The 18,016-nt window shown below is 56.2% G+C and overlaps 4 protein-coding genes across 10 annotated transcripts; 2 read left to right on the forward strand and 2 right to left on the reverse strand.

Moving 5' to 3' along the window:
- Positions 1 to 1,251: 1,251 nt before the first annotated feature.
- Positions 1,252 to 4,078, forward strand: H310_13957 (hypothetical protein). 4 transcript variants are annotated; one of them, XM_008881633.1, is made up of 14 exons: positions 1,252 to 1,744; positions 1,813 to 1,907; positions 2,080 to 2,296; positions 2,352 to 2,482; positions 2,544 to 2,604; positions 2,674 to 2,805; positions 2,857 to 2,925; positions 2,970 to 3,029; positions 3,081 to 3,206; positions 3,250 to 3,354; positions 3,398 to 3,502; positions 3,544 to 3,653; positions 3,704 to 3,830; positions 3,875 to 4,078. In XM_008881633.1, exons 1-14 carry the CDS (start codon positions 1,268 to 1,270, stop codon positions 4,049 to 4,051), a joined length of 1,992 nt encoding a protein of 663 aa, XP_008879855.1. In that variant the 5' UTR covers positions 1,252 to 1,267; the 3' UTR covers positions 4,052 to 4,078. The 4 variants fall into 4 exon arrangements, with proteins under 4 accessions (XP_008879855.1, XP_008879854.1, XP_008879857.1 ...); XM_008881632.1 differs by having other exon boundaries at positions 3,081 to 3,354; XM_008881635.1 differs by having other exon boundaries at positions 3,398 to 3,653.
- Positions 4,079 to 4,178: 100 nt separating this feature from the next.
- Positions 4,179 to 5,807, reverse strand: H310_13958 (hypothetical protein). Its single transcript, XM_008881636.1, has one exon. It carries the CDS (start codon positions 5,721 to 5,723, stop codon positions 4,425 to 4,427), a length of 1,299 nt encoding a protein of 432 aa, XP_008879858.1. The 5' UTR covers positions 5,724 to 5,807; the 3' UTR covers positions 4,179 to 4,424.
- A 1,256-nt stretch (positions 5,808 to 7,063) lies between these two features.
- H310_13959 (elongator complex protein 3) lies at positions 7,064 to 9,772 on the reverse strand. Of its 3 annotated transcripts, XM_008881637.1 has the most exons (15): positions 9,736 to 9,772; positions 9,531 to 9,673; positions 9,379 to 9,480; positions 9,215 to 9,319; positions 9,050 to 9,166; positions 8,851 to 9,000; positions 8,629 to 8,784; positions 8,505 to 8,583; positions 8,313 to 8,449; positions 8,092 to 8,259; positions 7,936 to 8,048; positions 7,815 to 7,889; positions 7,647 to 7,761; positions 7,510 to 7,591; positions 7,064 to 7,457 (listed from the first exon to the last, which is right to left on the reverse strand). In XM_008881637.1, exons 1-15 carry the CDS (start codon positions 9,737 to 9,739, stop codon positions 7,366 to 7,368), a joined length of 1,638 nt encoding a protein of 545 aa, XP_008879859.1. In that variant the 5' UTR covers positions 9,740 to 9,772; the 3' UTR covers positions 7,064 to 7,365. The 3 variants fall into 3 exon arrangements, with proteins under 3 accessions (XP_008879859.1, XP_008879861.1, XP_008879860.1); XM_008881639.1 differs by having other exon boundaries at positions 7,064 to 7,591; XM_008881638.1 differs by having other exon boundaries at positions 7,510 to 7,761.
- A 694-nt stretch (positions 9,773 to 10,466) lies between these two features.
- Positions 10,467 to 18,007, forward strand: H310_13960 (the record flags this gene model as incomplete). Of its 2 annotated transcripts, XM_008881640.1 has the most annotated exons (15): positions 10,467 to 10,647; positions 10,697 to 11,551; positions 11,847 to 11,931; positions 11,981 to 12,877; positions 13,116 to 13,215; positions 13,263 to 13,350; positions 13,404 to 13,951; positions 13,997 to 14,121; positions 14,166 to 15,905; positions 15,963 to 16,235; positions 16,372 to 17,190; positions 17,327 to 17,488; positions 17,557 to 17,658; positions 17,704 to 17,789; positions 17,857 to 18,007. In XM_008881640.1, coding segments are annotated over exons 1-15 (6,171 nt in total), but the record flags the coding sequence as incomplete, so codon positions are not given. The 2 variants fall into 2 exon arrangements, with proteins under 2 accessions (XP_008879862.1, XP_008879863.1); XM_008881641.1 differs by having other exon boundaries at positions 13,404 to 14,121.
- Positions 18,008 to 18,016: the final 9 nt, after the last annotated feature.

Genomic DNA, 18,016 nt, shown 5'->3' on the forward strand with positions numbered 1-18,016 from the left:
TCGAACAGGGTGTGCTTCGTAGGAACTTGCACGTGTGTTCCTTGCCAAGTGTTTATGCTTCACCGAACGCTAGACCGTCTACAGACTCGAGTCACACACTAGTAGCCACATGATTTTTCACCATTTGAGCAAGAGCTCGTTTGCCGACATGTCCTAGGCGTGACAAAGCTGACACTTGCTTGAGCGCGTACTGTGTATTGGCGGCAGACTGCCTTGAAGATTTCCTTGCACAGCAACCATATTTAGCTTGTATAAACCGCAGCAAAGTAGTTGCCATAGACATACTTGTGGCCAGCCTTGACCATGTAGCACTTGTTGCTGGAAAAGCATACTGAGGCTGAATCCTGTGTGAAGCAGCCGTCTGAGAATATTTCTTGTTCAAATGTGGGATAAAGCACTCATTTTTCGGAGCACTCCACGCGAAGTTCTCGAGGTCGTTCTCTGCTCCACGACAACTTCGCCCTTCTCAATTGCCTGTATCATATCGTTGTTGTCCAGATGCACGTCAACTGGGGCCATGATGCGGTAGATACCGATGAATCCTCTTCAATTGCACACACGTTGTGTGGCTCCAGTGTCACTGAACCACACACTTGATTTGCATGCAGGCTCTGCACTTGCCATGAACAGGTGGCCTCCACTTGATCTGGCGACCACAGAAGATGGTTGCAGCTGATTCACACGCTGATGTTGACGACGCTTGTCACACTTGCCAATGGCCCATCCCCCCGCAGTAGTTACACGAGAACAATTTCTTCGCATCGCCAGCATACTTGGCGTTGCCTAGGGACTCAGTGCTCTTCTCGTCACTGCCTTGTTCGTTTCGTTTCAACTCGTCATGGACCAGTGGTGCGACGATAGGCCAAAATGTCGGATACAATGATGTACTACTCGAACACAACTGTGGTCGGACCTTCAAAATAGAGTGATTGGAAATATTTCCCCATGGATTATTCATCCATGGGGAAATATTTCCAATCACTGTTTTCCCAAATATTCGCCTTGACCCTAGTATTCCTGATGTAATTGTACACGGACAAATCTGCGCAGGAGGGGCGTCACGGTCTGCCTGGCGGCTGTGATTACGTTGGTGGTGCAGTGTATCTGCTAAGCATTGTGGAAATAGCAAATTTTTTTGGTTCTGACGAATATGTTATTGCAAATTCAAAGAAAAATTCGAGTTCTGAACAATATTTTGCACATTTTTTTTGTATCTCGCGAAAGGACGTGATGTCGGTTGTCATCTATTTTGAGGCAGGTTGATGCGATGGACGCGTCTGTGGGCGACGAGGCTTCGATGCCAGTTGCATCAACTCGGAGCGAATCCCCTGCAGCAGCGTCATCGCCGATGAAGGTGGCATCGCAGCTGTCAGATGTGCCTCGGACTGCGCAGACTCGGTCCGTATCAGCGCAGGACGTCGTGGCGTGTGATTCCACCAACGACGGTCCTTCCCACGTCCTCAAGAACGTTCGCGGGTTTTACCAAGTCAAGAACGAAGACGACTTGCTGCAGTGTATGGAGGGTCTCAGTGCGCTGTTCAGCCGAGCCGTCGAGTTGGAAACGGATGGGGGCACTCCATCAACCCCCGTCAAGCCACCAAAGCCTCACCCGTCCCCCGCACGCCGACCCAAGACTGCAACACCCTGTGCGCTAACTCCACGAAGCGCCCAGCAAAAGGAATACTTCGACCAGGCGATCGAGATTCTGAACGGTCCCCCACGGCAACTCACGCAACTCCTGCAGGTGCGTGCCAGACATGTCATGCGTGCTGTATTTCGACAACACGACGCACATGACGCTGTTCTCGCCAGACGCCAGCAATACAAGCCGCCATGAACGCGACCGGCATCGTCGCGGACGAGTTCCAGCGCAAGACGATCGACGACTTTACAAAGGAGAAAAACCGGTGGGTGTCTGTCGCCACGATCGCGTTGGCCTGTTGCGACCTTTCGTTCTCGTCTCCATGCGCGTGAATGGCCATGCGAATGGCATTTCCTTTGCATGGCGTTGCACAGCTTACCCGCCGTCGTCGCCGATATCGAGCGCTGCATGTCTGACGTGCGTTGTGTGGCCGACAGGGCGTGGTTGGTGCCGGCCGACATTGCGAGTTTGCGATTCAAGCACTACGAAAAGACACGCAAGAACAACTTGGCGCTGCTGTTGCAAGTCGCGGCGGACGGCGTCCATGACGTGGACGAAGCGTGCGACAGCGGCGTTTGCGACTACTCGAGGGAGCTCGCCCACGAACACAAGTTGCTCGAAGCCATGATCAAGGGACGGCTCAAGTACGAGAAGGTGCCAACGAGACGAACGGATCCTTGTCATGGCGCGTGTGTTGACGCTGGCGCAGATCTTGGAGAAAGAAGCGGCCAAGATTAGCAAGAAGCGGGCGCAGTACTTGGTTGTAGATAACGGCGTGGTTTTACAACGGCCAGGCGAGTCGGAATCGATGGCGCTGCGCCAGCAAATGCAGGCTGAAAAGTACGTCGGGTGCATGATGCCCGTGGCATGACAGGTTCATGGCCTGGCTACGTCCTGGCAGAGCGGAGCAGAATCGCGTCAAGATGGAAAGAGTGCAGCGCCAGCGTGAGCTGCTTGAAGCGGTACCCGACCATCTCGATCGCTTCCACGACTACGGTCGGTGGTTCATGCAAATGGTGCTGGCGTGATAGACTCGACAGCAAAACGCAGACGCGAGGCGAAGGTTTGAAAAGTCCAAACACGAAAGCTCGGCACGCGAAAAGGAGGCGTCGGCAAAAGACAAGCGCATGCGCGACGACGACCGGCAGAAGAAGCGCCAGCAAGTCCGTCCTCTCTCGCTCGAGCAATCGCCACGAAGTGTGTGTGTGTTGTAGGTGTTGAATGACGCCAGAGCGAACGACGTCCAGCGCCGCAAAACGATCCAGGCCGTTCTCGACGACAAGGCAATCGAGACTTCGATCCGCGACGGCCGTGACATTTCGCGTAGGAGGATGCGCTGCGGGAGAAGCGCGTGGCCATTCAACACCATAACTTGATCCAAAAAGAGGTGGGGCGTTGGCATCGATCGCGACTGCAAACGACGCATGTCGTGTTCTAGTCGAAGCGCCTGATGGTCCAGGAGCGTGAAGCGAACGTGTGGCATCTCAAGAATGTCCAAGCGTTCAAGAGGAAGCAGGCGGCGCGGAAAATCCAGGCCAACTATCGGCGTATCGACAACCTGAACGTAAGCCGGTTGCATGCGCCGCCGGGTGCCATGTCGCCCGTAGGAGGTCAAGCAAGCCATCGTTGCGGAGCGGAATCGCATCCACAAACTCGCCAGCATCCGCTACAGCCATTGCAAAGACCTGAGCGAACAGATTCGCCAGACTCCCGTACGTCGTCGTGATGGACCACGAGCCGACCACGGAATGGTAGGGACCGGGCGAGTACAGCCCCCTGCTCCACACGCGCACGAGCGGCGGCATGTGGAGCCCGCTGCCGAAGGGACCGACCGACGTCCACCGCCTCCATGCAACCCCCGTACAGACCAATTCCTAAGCACCGGGTGACGACGGAGGTAGGGGCCTGGCGCGTACGACGACCTCGATACGCTCGAGCACGCGATGAAAACTTCCGGCACGACGTTTGCAAAGAGCCGCCTGCTCCACTCGCTGCAGGCACAGCTTGGCCCGTACGTCGGTCGGGCTCGTGTGCTTGGAGGATGAATACGGCGCGTTGTAGCGGCCCGGGGCAGTACATGAGCGCCGTCAAGAGCTCTACCTTCAACGGAAACAACGCGCCGCTGTTTTCCAACTCGAATGTGGCGTCGCCGTTCGAGCTCGCGCTGCGTCGCGCTGCCGAGCTGCCTGTACGTGGTTGTCGATCTCGACGATCGTGACGCGTCTTGCCCAGGCTCCTTGCGACTACTCCCCCAGCACATTTCCCCGCGACGTGGCGCCGACGACCGTCGACTTTAAGCGGGCACTACACACCATGACAACGTCGTTCGTGCTCGCGTCCAAGTCGAAACACGACATCATGATCGACACCGACATCAACGCGTTGGAGCAATCATCGCGCGACCGCTAACGCCAATGTACTCTCGATCGAATCGCGTTTGCACGTGCTTCCGACCCCCGCACCACGCATCGCCATGGCCCACAGCACGCCATACGCACAGCTACACCGAGGCCACACTTGACCAGCATGGTGCGTCGGCGTGAGGTTGGCATTCTCGTCCACACCTGCATGCATATTCGTTTCGTGTGGCATTGTCAGTCGAGATGTGAGAGTGCAAAGGCAGCCAGCTCCCATCGCGTGCATCTCGATCGAGGCTGCCATGGAGCGTACGTCGAATGGCATCGGAACGATGGCCGCAGGTCGGGAACGGCGATGGGCTCGTGCGATGCGATTTAAATTACTACTCTTACGACTGATTCCTAAATATGAATGCAACTTGTGGCTAAAACGACAAATCCAGCCACGGAATGTCCTCGGGGTCATTCAGCGGCGACAGCGGCATCTCCCACGTGTCGTCGTCGTCATGGTGGACGTCTGCCGGGTCGAACAGCATAGAGTTGTTGTGCATCATGCTCGAAGAGGGATGCGACGGAGCAGAGTCGTCCGTGCAGTGGACCATGGCGGCTGGCCCTTTCAAGCAATTACGTGCGAGCACAAGCGTTCGCGGGTCGACTTGGGCCGAGTTGTGGCACGATGTTGAATGTTGGTCCAGCATATCGCCAAACGTCAAGTTGTCCAAGATGGCGTGGTCAATCATCTCGTCCTTCATTTGGTCCGACGTCATGTCGGCCTTCCCATTCTTTGGGAACGCGGCAAACTCCATCAGGTCCGAACCCTTCATCTCGTGAGACGAGCTGCTTGTGCGCCAGAGCGGGGGTCGCATGCACATGTCTTGTTGGTCGAGCGATCGGACGGCAATGAGCGATCCTGTCGATGGGTTCTCCTTGACACCGAACATCGTCGACGATGCCATGATGTGGGTGCCGCCCGAGCGAGGCTGTTTCATCATAGCAGACATCTCTTTTCGTCCACCATTCAAGTCGACGACAGGGGGCATTATCATCGGCGACGTTCCAGGTTTCAGAGCAGGAGACATGTTTTCAGTTTTGAGCATCATCGCAGTTTGTTTCGTTTGAGTCGACAAGGGCTTGCTCGATGGGGACGAGCAAAGATCGCCTGTAGAAATCGGCAATGGTTGGTTGGCGTGGTTGATGTGGAGAGGAGCGTAGATTGGCGCATCGTGTTCAGAGGCAAAGCGTTGCTTGGTGCTCAAAGGGTCGATCCAAGGGTCCTTCGCCTTGCCAGCACCCCGTCGTTTAATGTGGACGAGCAAGTCCGGTCGTCCCTTTCGAAAGTGCGAGTGCTGGTAGATGATGGCACTGCCCTCTGTGACCTTGTAGAAGCTGTAAAAGTTGAGCTGACGGATCAAGCTTGAGAATCGCCCGTGGCGAAAGTACTTGGGGAGGTACGTCTCGGCCAGCACCTTGGGCTGGACGATGCAAAACGCAGTTCCTTCACGGATCCACGTCACGACCGAGTCGGGTTCAGTTTCGACCATCGCAAACAGCTTGGTCACGAAGCTGCCGCTGGCGTTGTTCATCAGGTCGTTTGAGTCTGTATGGGGGGTAGTTGGGAGGTCCCCAAAGCTTCTGCACAACAGGTCGTTTTCTTCGTGTGTCGGCATCCTCAGGGGAAGCATGGCGGTGCTGTTCAAGTTCATCGTAATGCCCATGGCGGTCATGGTCGTGGTGTGTCTCTCTCCTAGGTCTGCGGCGGCGGCTACGGCGACCGATGAGCTTCTTGGAGGTTCGGCCAAATTGGCAACTGAATGCTTTCCGGGCAAGGTAAAAAAATTACACGTCAAATAAAATATATCTTGCACGGTGTTCAACTGTCGTCCCTCCGGTGGTACTTTATATAATTATGGGTCGACCCGTTCACATCCGCTCGGACAATTAAACTTTTACAAAAAAATATGGACAGGGGACGGGACAGACCATCACTCTTCGGACATAGGCATTCTATACATTTCAGCTGCTTTGCGTGCTCTATACAAACTCCAAGTGGTGCGTTGCCGCGACGGTCGCATGCGATTGGCTCCCGCACGTTGAAGTAGATGATATGCGGTCTTTGATTGGCTGAAATTTTGACCGCCGTGTGGGCATCATCTGGGAGATCTAAGATAGTTTTAATAAAATCGTTGAAGTGCAACGTCGCGGCTTTGGTTCCATACATTCGCGTCGGCACGCGGAATAATAATATTGGGCGTTTCATTTTTTAGCGATCGGATTTTGGGTGTGGCCATCACGCCGTGCCGGTTCGTGCCGCGGCAGGCCCGACACGTGCTGAAACGAAACGCGTTCAAACTTTCACGAGGAGATTTTCCCCAGAGGCCGCAACCAGACGTTGGAGGGGGAGAGGCAGCCAGGGTGTATATAATATATGGATTGTGGGTGAAAAATTCACTCGTCACCAGGTGGTTTTTAAAATGTACAGCTGTCGTTGGGGTCGTTGTATATGGCGAGATCCTGGGGCATTGGCATATTTTTATTGGCGTCATATTTCGAAGATTGTCCCATGGCCGTCGGCGACGCCGATTGGATGTTTCAACGGCGCATACAAAGATCAAGTGTTCGGAACTTCAAGTTGAACTTGCCGACGCAAACAATAGTTGCCTCCCGCGCGATTTTTTCATATATTTCATCAAGTGGAACGAAAAATATTTCCCCACAAAAAAGAATGCTCTCGTCGTGCATACCGTGGAACGTTCTTGTGGCCCACGGCGACGTGAACCCAAAACGGCGCGGCGGCGGCGCATGGCACGGGAGGTCCCAGATGCTGCGTCCAGATGCGTCACCGATGACGTGGAACGAGCGGCGGGGTGGTGGCTGCTCCTGCGTAGAGGCCTCGTTCCATATGTGGTGTGACCAAGATGACGTGGATTCGACGAGTGAACGTGATGGGTTCGATATGGAACCACCCGTTGAACGAGGTGGGTGACGAGCGAAACGCGAGCTACGAACCGCCACCATGGCGGGAGCCTAGGATGCCGTCGGAGGTACGTTGCATATGCTTGTGGTGGTTTCGTCGTGTGGCCGCGACGACGTAACATCTCGGCGAGTTGGTGTCATCAAGCGGTGGCAGGCCGCCATTGGTCCTGAATCGTCAGGTCATTGCATGACGTGTGGAGACGTGGAAGAGTGAAGGGACTGGATTTTGGTGCTCGAGGCATCCAACCGTGCGATAAACGCGACTGGCCACTCGGAATCTATTCGAGGTTGCGAAACACCGCCGCCGGATCTGCGTTCGACTTTGGGGATGGCACGCTACTACTACCACCACGGACGTCACGACGGTCGTGAGGTGATCGAGTGCTACATGAGCTACCCGTCGGAGCAATCGGCGAGAGATTTGGACATGTACGGACCATCCAACTCGTAGCCGAGCTTTCGGTAGTAGTGCCGTGTACCGACCCCTGCCACGATGCGTCCATCATGCGTCGAAAACGTTGGATGGCGGGGTCTTACCGGCAATCACGACGATCTTGGTCGACTTGTGCTCGTCGCGGGCAATGCGCTCGGCTTCTTCCATGAGAAGCGTCCCAAATCCCTGTACGTCGTCCATGCCAGAGTGGAGATGATGCAAAAGGGCTGCGTGGAGGTACCTGGTGCTGGAACTTGGTAGGATCCCGAGAATGGATGGGCACGGCCGACCCATACACGTGGAGCTCGCGTACGATGGATGTGCCAGGCGGGATTTCTCGTCGAAATGCCGTCGCGCTGCAGGACACGTGAGCCATCCAGCAGAGTGTGGGAAGCCATGGAGGAAGCACCTGGCTTGCCGCAGCCGCAAGAGACCGACCAGGATGTCTTGCGCCACGTCTTCGTACGCCAAGAACGTCTCCCATCTACGCACCACGTTTGGTTGTGTCGGAATGCCGCAATCACGTATACCCGCCATTGGCGACGTAGTCGCGGCGCACCAACTCGACGTCGTCGGGGGCGATTTGATCGTGGATGCCTTTCATCCCGACTTCCCGCGTTCGTATGTCTCGACATGTCAGGCCCTGCGACGATTCCATGAGGCTCGTTCATGCAGCACAACGCGACCAAGTCTTTCATACGAGCCAACGCGAGCTCGCGCAAGTTGCCGTTCTCGACGCCGGACGTGACGAGGGGCATCGGGATGTCGCGTTGGATGCGGTACACGCGCGTCCAGGGCGGAACGAGGGCCAAGAGCCGCGCCATCAGGTCCACGAGCTCATCTGGCGAATAGTTCTACACCATCGCGCCGTCACAGACCACAGAGGCATCGTCCATCTTGGTGGTACTTTGTACTGGCCCGCCTTCCACAGCTCGTACAGACCGGTCCCTCGAATGACGAGCGTCGGGTAAATCTTGAGCCCGTCCGTGCGGAACAACGGGTTGGCAAAGTATTCTTGGAACCCATGCAGGTCCCGCTCCATCCCTGCCGACCGCCCAGACGTGCGTTCATTTCGACGACATGGCGGACCCCGACGTACCCATGTTGGGGAGATCGGGCATCATATGCGCCACGATCTTGTACCCGCAGTCTTTGGCGAGTTGAAAGGAATGGCACACCTAGCCATGGCCGACGTGAATGACTGGTGTGTTGCGAACTCGTACGGCGGCAACAGTGTGGCCACGGTTCGTGTCTCGAGCCACGTCTTCGTAAATGCTCTGGACACCAATTTCGATGCGGGTGCACCCATACGATAACATGTCGTTCAAATGTGGCTTCAAGCAGTAGTCGGGACGGGTTTCCAGCGTGATGGCCGTGCACTACCACGGCTTGTGAGAAACACACACGCCGACCGACACGGAGGGACGATGTTTTGTCGGTGGTACCTTGATTTGACCTTGTTCCGAGTACCGCACGGCTTCGGCAACGGAGCTCGACGTGTGGCCCGAGAGAGCGTCGTGGAGGTTGCGCATGAACCAGTCTCGGTAGTCTCGGTCGAGTGACAGAAACGTGCCGCCCATCACAATGAATTCCACCTGCATCGTGAAAACGCTCTAGTCGCGTGGACCGCCAAGGCGTGAGTACCTTGTCGACGTTGTGGCCAAGCCGTCTGAGCTGGTCGACGCGAGTCTTGGTCTGGACGTAGGGGTTGTACCGCGCTCGGATCGCTCGCATGCTCGTGGGCTCATACCCAGTGTATGCCTAGAAAGGAAAGTCAATTGAAAAGCAAAGGCGCATCGAAGGTCGTGCCTGCGTAGAATACTCAAAATCCGAGTCGGGACCGCCGGGGCAGTAGACGCAGATGTTGCCAGTCATGGCGATATGGGGGCACCGATGGGGCTTACACATGACGGCCTGGCAATTGCAACGTCAACGAATGGTCAAGGACGTGTCGAGGAAGGCGGCAAGAGTACCACGACGGCAATACCAGACGCCGTGCGCACAGGTTTGGCTTTCAAGTATGGAACGAGCTCGTCGCGGTATTCCTCTGGAATGGCTGATATGATGTCGACGAGCTATGCACGTCCAGTGGGTCAAAATGGAAGCTATGCACAAAGGAGCAAACCTTTGGCATGGAAGGAAGCTTGTACACTTTGGCGACGTCGTTCTTCAACCGCGTCATGTTGACAGGGTCTTGCTTCTCATATGCCTTGATGATTTCATCCACAATGGACGCGATTGCCTTGACGTACGTCTTGGAGTCGACAGCTACGTAGTAGGACATGCCCTGTGACGACTCTACACAGAGACGGCGCTCGACATCACGTTACCCATGGTGCAATCGCGGCGGCGCTGTGCACGTTGTCGACCAGTGCAAAACCCCACATGTTTTTTACCGGTATGTTTTAAACTCCCCAATGCAACATATGAAATTTGACGGTCGAAAACTGTTCACGTTTTTTAATTCGCGCCGTCGACGATTTGATTTTGGCACCTTTTGTTATTGTGGCTGTCAACGTGCCTCGTGCTGCGCAAGAACTCTCTGTCTCTGCTGCAATCCAGAAAGGCCTCTTGCTGAAGGAGAATAGATCGTGTCTAGTTTATGGTTTTGCTTTGAACTTGCCAATTATGTTTCTTCTCGCACTTGTCATGGATTGTAAACGCTGCGGTCGCGCGGCCCCATTTTTGACCACAAAACACTCACTCCGTGGTGACATGTTTATAATCCAAACAGACTCCCGCTTTCTTCAGCGATTTTGAGGAATGGAAACCAGCGCAAGCGATGCAGATTATGCATGGCGCGCGGACACAGCGTAGACAGCGTGCGCTCAATCATTTGAACTCGTGAGATCGCTGTGACGCATGACAGCGCCATGGTGAGAATTGCGCGATATTCGGTGGTCTATATCATCTGATTTAACGTTGACGTTTTACTTCCAATTCACGTTTTACTCTGTTTTGCATGACTAAAGACGCGTGTTAAGTCTCATTAGCAACATTTGACGCGTTGAAAGGCCAGGAATGCAAATCCCCCGACGATTTTTATCGTCAATTCCAGTCGCGGCGAGCACTTGATCGGTCCCGCTCGGTCGTTCAGCCGTGATGCGCAGGTTCGGCGGTACACACGATGATGGAGACGTCATTGCGGAGGCGTTGAAGGAGCCCACACCCACAGAAACGGCGTACAGATACTCCTCCACACCGCCGAACGAGATGGAGTTGGTGGCGACGTCTGCATCAAAGTACTCTATCCCAGCTTTTCACGTCTTTCTCATCTTGACCATCGAACAGGGAACATGGAAACCTCCCTTGCTCTCCAAACCCCACTTCCCCGAGTCAAGCGACCGAACGAAACAAACTCTGTTCCAAAGCCACCTTGATCAAAGTGATGTGGTTCATGGCCGACGTCGTGTTCTCGCTGTCGCTGCTCTTGTCCACTGCAGTCCGCGGGAGTGCGCTGTCGTCTCTGTACTTGCTGTCATGGATTATTGGCATCTTGCACTCGTTCAAGTTGCGCGCCCTCGCTGTGTTCACGATGCTTGTCGCGACCTGTGGCGTCGCTGCCAACACGTACACGATCGTGTGGTACGAAACCAAGCGTTCCGACTACCAGGCTATGCTGGCACTGCCCGAAAACTCCCGCCAGTCCATCGAAGATTTGGTTCCGATTCCAGGCAAGGTCTTTTTGTCTGCGATTGGCGTCAAGTACTTGAAAACGTGGGACGACTACATCTTTGGCGTCGGCCCGGACGTGCTCATCTTGATTTCTGCGGCAATTCATCTGTTCTTTATCTACCGCCAGCGCAAACAAGCTGCCCACTCGACGTCCGACGACGTGGCCATCCCCGTGACGGCATCTCGCGCTGCGCCGACGTCGTACTTTTCTCGCGACTCGCTCATCATAATTTTGCGCGGGAGCGAGTTTGTCGTGCTTGTCTCGCTTTTCCTGTGCGCATTTGCGTCGCCGGGGTACCTCGGCGCGTTGTACTACCTCATCTTTGCGTACTGTTTGATCGTTTGGACATTCTCGAGCCCCAAGATCACCCGGACCCAGCTCGAGCGCAACCTATCCACGTTTTGCTACTTCTTCGGGCCCACCTCGATGAAGCTCATGATCGCGTACACGATCCCTGTGCTCTTTGTCATGTACGTGTCGCATGCTGTATAGGTGTCTTTCTCCTGTGCTCCATTCTCCCCAAGTTGTGCGGTAATGCATGCCACGGATGCCTCGTTCCGACCACTGGACGGTGGCATTCCAGGAGGGGCTTTCGCCACGTCGTCCACCCCCACGAGCGGGTTTTCTGTGTTGTTTGGCATGCTGCTGCTTGTTTTCTTCTTGTTTGTCCAGCACCCAGCCCGTGGTCCTCTTTTATAAGTCTGCTTTTTGTTTTGGACCTACGCAGTGTAACCAGCATGCTCGTGCCTCACGGACGCGTTCTAGCCATGGGTACCAGTATCCCCAGCTGCGCAACACGGCCGTGGGGCTCCATCTTGGCACGTACGCCAACATTTTCGTGCTGCCTGGGGTAATCATGCACGTTGTGCCAACGACTTCTCTTTTCACGTGAATTCTAGAGTTGGGAGGACTGGCAAGGGTACGTGTTTTACGGCGCGACGCTGTTCCTCTTGGCGACAGCATCGCGAACGTATCCGATCTACGAAAAACTAGCGTCCTTGCCGTCGAGGGTTGCGTCCGATGCCGCGATGTCCAGCGCCGTGTCGTCGCTGGCCCACCAAGTGCGTTCGTCTGTCGACTCGATCTATCACGAGTCGCAACTACTCGTAACACCTACGGCGCAGTCCAGCATGCGCCAGAGGCACCGCACCACAACCACGGGCGATGGCAACGAGTCGTCCCGAACGTCATCGTTCTATTCCGCGCGGGAGTCTATCAAGATGCGCCATCGCCGCGTCAGCGACGCCACCGACGACGACCTGGACAACGCCATTCCGACGGCCAAAGAGCTCCTGCACCGGGAAAACCTCGTTGTTCGCATCTTTCTCGAAGACCGCGGCGTCCTCGGTGCCGTCGCCACCGCCATCTTTTGGAGTGTATCGTACCCGTCGTACTTGCTGGCGGTCCTGTTCGGCATGGCGCTGCTAACGCTCGGCACATATGGGCTCGTCATTCCCCGCATGCTTCTCCTCGTCCTCAACGCGTACGCTGTCGTTGTGTCGATCGTCACGTACGTGTGTGACATGCCGATCTTTCTCTCGTTCGACTGGATCCGCGCGCAAAAGGCCATGCTCGGGATCGCGCCGTCCAAGTTTGCCTTGATCGACCTTGCCATCCACAACGGGTGCCTCATTGTCATGTGCTTTTGCCTCCGTATTCGACTGCGGTACCGCGATCTCCTCCAAGAGCTCCGCGACGAACGCGCGCTTGAAAAGCTGAACGCCCAAGTCCGCATCTCGATCCTGTCGGACATGTCGGCCACTTCGTCGCGCGTCCAGCACGACAATCTTCAAACGGTACCGTCCCACGTGGTTGTGTGTCGAGTTGTGGGTGGGCTCTCGTCGGCGACGCGAGTCCTCGTGTGTGTGCTGTTGATGTGCGTGCATCCATGGGGCAGCGCGACAACGATCGCTATCGCCTCGGCTCCATGGACACGATCGACGGTGTGCGAGATTGTGTGGCTTGGACTCGTCGGGGTGTTTATGGATCCATTCGGGTCGGCCGCGACATCGTCTGACGAGCTGTACTCGATAGCATCGGTTGACGTACTTGGAATTGGCGGCGCTCTGGTTCAAGGACATGCAATGCGTGCTCGTGTCGGTGTTGGATACGACCGTCCTCTTTACCATCTTTGGTACGACAACCCGTCGTGCGCTTGTTTCCTGAGCGCGTTGTGCCTAGTGACGGTGCTGAGCACGTCCGTGAACCTGCTACAGACAGGATATCTCATGCTGGCGGCGTTCGTGGCCGTGTTTCAGCGCCTGCGCCGGTACACTCGATCGTCGCGTTTGTTCGAATGATCTCATGCAGGGTGGGTCGTAGGCGCATGTGGCGATGCTTGCTCGCGTATACGCTCGTGGTGTGCTTTCTCATGTACGTTTGGAACGTCATTTGCCCCACTTCGTTTGACAGGGTGACCATGGACACGATTGGGCTCACGTGCTTTGCCGGCCCGACGCCGCCGTCGACGTGGAGCGTGCTGTGGCCGACGCTGTTCATCGCGCAGTTGATCTTGATTGTCCAAGTCGTGATCCAGCTTGTGATTTACATGAAATCCGACTCGGGGCGCGCCGAGCGCGACGCGTTAATGTCCCAAGCGCCGCAGCGACCGCTCTACTTTTTATCGCGGCTGACGCTCGAAGTCGACTTGACGTTTCGCATGGTCGGCGGCGTCGTGGCGTACTTGGGCTTCCTCTTCCTCGGGTTCGTGTACGAAGTCGACGAGCATGGCCGCGTCACGTTTATCGGGTGGCTCCAAGTCTTCCTCATGTTTACGCTGCTCGGATCGCATATGTCGTCCATGGTGAAAAGTCCGCGCGGCAACTCGACCAAGACGCAGTTTTTGTGGCGCCTCGTGCTGTGTTACGAAGGTCTTGTGCTGATCGTGCGGTACATTTACCAATTCCGCGCGGTAGAGCGGTTCATTACAGCCCACTGGCACGTCGATGACATCATGACGATCGAAGACTTTGGACTCAAGCGGTACTCGGACGCAAACGAACTGTCGGGGTTGTTTGGATACCTCTTCCCGACGGCGCTGGTACGTATTTCGTCGACGTGTCCTCCTCACACAAAGTCGGGTAGATGGCGGCAGTGACGGCTTGGAATCTCCGCTCGATGAAGCGCAAGCTGCCGCACTACGAGATCCTAACGCCGGGCCGCAGCGTCCTCATGGACAACGTCATCACGTTTGTCCATGAATTTCAAAGGATGGTGTTTCTCAATAGCCCGATCGTGCTCGTTCTGTTCAACATGGGCGTCGTCTGCCACAACATCAACGCATTCAACGTGACGTACCTCTCGCTCTTGATTGCGACGCTGTTCAAGCCCAAGTGGACAGGGTCGTGGAAGTCGCTGTTTTGGCTATCGTCGTGTTTCATCTTGTGCCTGTACGCATTCCAGTCGCGATCGCTTCAACCCGACAAACTCGCGATCCTTCTCGGCAACGACCTTGCGACCAAGGTCGAGAACAACGCCAATTGGGTCGGTCTCGCTCGCATCAACAAGACGCTGTATACAACTGATCGCGGTCTGTCGTCGGTCGAGACGGCGAACAGCGGCAACTACATCCACCCGACAATCTGGTCCATGACGTGGGAGCACTTGGTTGTCATGGTGCTGTGCCTCGTGACGCGGGCGTCGCACTTTTGGGACCCCGACAAGGACAAGCCGACCCATGGCCGCAAGTACAAACCTGCGGCACTGCGGGAATCGGATCCGTGGGCAGCGGCCGCCGTCGACGACGTCCCGTTTCTGAAATCCGTGCAGGACTTTCTGCTCCGATTCACGTCGGAGGGATCGGTGACACTCACGATGCTGACGCTGCTCGTGAGTGCATTTATTCACTTGAACATCATCAGCGTCGTGTACCTGGTCGTCGTGCGATGGATCATGGTCTCGAATCCGATCACGGTGTGCCGCAACTGGACGTACCTTGCAATCATGCTCCTCTTTGTCTGCATCACGCAGTACTTTGTCATGCTATGGCTGCCGCCGTTCATGCACCAGCCGCGCAACTCGCTTCCGCCGTGGACATGGTTTAACGCCGACTACCAAGAGTACTTTGCGCTCAACTTTCAGCACCCGTGGGGCCTCTTCTGCGACTATGCATGCCTCCTCGTCGTGTTTATGATCCCGGGCGCCAAGCCGTACTACTTGGAGATTGAAAAACGCGAGTTCGAAGCGGCGGCGCGCGCGGCCCACGATGTTGTCGCGGGCCATGCCGACCCCACCGTCCCGTCGTCCGCATACGTGCTTGTCCCCGGCGACGCCGGCGACTTTACCATCGATTCGCTCGAGAACCAGCGGCCATGGCGCCTGGTGGTGTTTTTCTGTATGACGTACTGGGTCATCGGGCTGCTCGTGATGGTGTTTGTGTCGGGATGCGTTCGGTCTGGCCTCGCGTCTGGCATTTACTTGGCTTTTGCCATCTACATGTTCCTCCATCTCAAGGACGTGGACGCTGCCGACAGCAAGATGCTTCGCCGGCTGCGCGAGTTTTCGTGGGCGTACATGTTTTTGCTCATCCTGTTTCAGCTTCCGTTCTTTGGCGACGTGACGGATCGATGTGACCTCGGCACCAACAGCAAGCGCGACGGCATCTGCCTCTCGGTTCCGGCAGTTCTCGACTTTAACAAGTTCCCCAAGAATTACCCCGGCGCCCCCGTGTTGCAAGCGAATCTGCCGATCCTGTCGATCGTGATCTTTTGGATGATTAACATCCAAGAACTCATCTACCGGTCCCCGCTCTACGACTACGTCCGCGCGTACACGGCCCGCGAAGCCGACCAGAGCTTGTCTCGACGCAAAGCCCTGCACACCGAGGTGCGAGTTCCTGATGGCGCACACCTCTTACGCGAACCTCTCACGCCGTGATGACAGGTGCTGCTCGACCGACTCGAGCGGTGGACCGCGCTCAAGCAGGAAAAGCAGACGGCCATTTTCCGCTTGAAGGCCATCATCTCCCGCATGGTGAACAAGGTCGAGGAAATGATGGACATTGCGTCGGGGCTGAACTACAGCCTCCCGCCGCCGGCGCCTATGCCCCCTGTCGTCGTTGCAGAAGAGACCACGCAAAACGCGGCCACCGTCATGTGGAGCCCACCGCAAGGCCCGATGCTACATCGAATTCGCTACTACATCATCACCCGACAGGTGGGTCTGCTGTCTCGTCTGGACTTGAATCGTTCATGTGATGTCGGTGGTCGCGGGCGTTGTCCGTGTCCGCCTTCAACGTGGCGCCATCTCCCTGCATGAAATCGCCTAGGGGTAGCACGCTCACGATGCGTAGGTCTATCCGCCGACGACTCTTCTTGGCGACTACACCGATCCGGTCGAAGTCAAAGCGACCAACCCGTGCCGCGTCGTCATTGACGGTCTGCGCCCAGGGACGTCATATCAATTCAAAGTCGCAGCGGCGTCGCGGATGGGCGAAGGGCCGTTCAGCGCGCCGAGTGTCCCGATTCAAACATTTCCTCTGAATTGGGGCGGCACATGTCTGGCCGGGTGGGTCCACTACAAAAAGACACGGTGGCCGCAGTCGTGGTGGTCGCGGCTATGGACGGCCAAGGTCCTTCCACGTTACGCAGTCGTCGACAGCCACGCGTTTGTGTGGTACAAGAACGAAGCCGTGGCGCTCAAGCACCGCAGCATGAAGAAGCGCAAGCGCATGAAGACTTCCTTCTTGACGCGGGACGTGTCGTCGTGCAACTTGTCGGAGGCCGTGCATCGGGCCAACGAGATGTCGGACGAAGTGTACGCGATTCAAGTCGTCGCGACGGCGCGCAATGGACACCAGGTCCAGTACACCATCCAGCTCGAGACCCAGCAAGAATTTGATCGGTGGGTCGTCGATCTGGGTAACTTGGTGCCGCGCCACGCTGTCGGCGATCGTCTCGAAGCATACATGGAGGCCAAGGGCGTCGCGTTGCCGCCCCGCGACCTGTCCATGGGCGTAGATGACGACGACGAACGATGCGACGGACAGCGCAGCGAGTGGAGTAGTGTCACGGGGGACGAGAGCTGGCTCAACGACGCTGAAGACGAAGAGTTGGGCGAGTCCAAGAACTTTGCCGCGCTGTGGTACCTGGCCGTGTACAACTTCTTTTACGTACGTCCATTCCAGCATGGATCAACAACGCATGTGCAATTTTGTGGACCGCCGCCGAGCCGCACCTTTGGTCGACTTGGGCGGCATATGGCCGTGAGACTTGGCAATCGAACCTCTCGTGTGTGTGTGTGTGTAGTCGCTGCAAGATGCGTCGATGCGCCACGAGAGCCAAGTGTACGAAGAGGACGACGAGATGCTGCCGTCGTGGTACGAGATGCTTGCGATCGTGATCAACTCGATTCGAAGCAACTCGAGAAACGTGTGCTGCTTTGTGTTTTTGTGCAGCTTCATCTTTCAGGTAAAACGCGACCCGCTCTATCTCTCTCTCTCGCCGTGACCTCGTTGTGGTGCTAACGCACGGCGCAGGGCGACGTACTCAACGTCGTGTATGTGTTTGCCGCGTTTGGTTTTCTCCTGGTCGAGAACCCCCGGCCGCACTCGTTCGCGTGGCACGTAATCATGCGATACGTACGTCGATCGATCGATGGTTGTGTTGACCAGGTTGGCGTGTAGTCGTTCTGGGTCGTGTGCGCGCGATATTTGTTCCAGCTCCCCGTGTTTTGCGAAAACATCAACTCGAACAGCATGTTGTACCCGAGGTAGGGATCGACATCTCTGACGAACAGCACGTGGTGTCTTTCCTGACCACCCCATTTTCGATCGCAGCATGCAACCGTGGTGCCCCGATACGCTCGACCTGCTCAAGAATCGGCATCCCGTCCAGCCGATCGTGTACTTTGGATTGTATAAATTCGTGCCGGACGGAGCGAACCCGGCCGTCGACACGATGTGGCGCGGCGTGTCGTGGAATTTTGTCGTGATTTTG

Source organism: Aphanomyces invadans (genome assembly GCF_000520115.1).
Source record: "Aphanomyces invadans strain NJM9701 unplaced genomic scaffold supercont1.58, whole genome shotgun sequence".
In the NCBI taxonomy this organism is placed as follows: Eukaryota; Oomycota; class Saprolegniomycetes; order Saprolegniales; family Verrucalvaceae; genus Aphanomyces; species Aphanomyces invadans.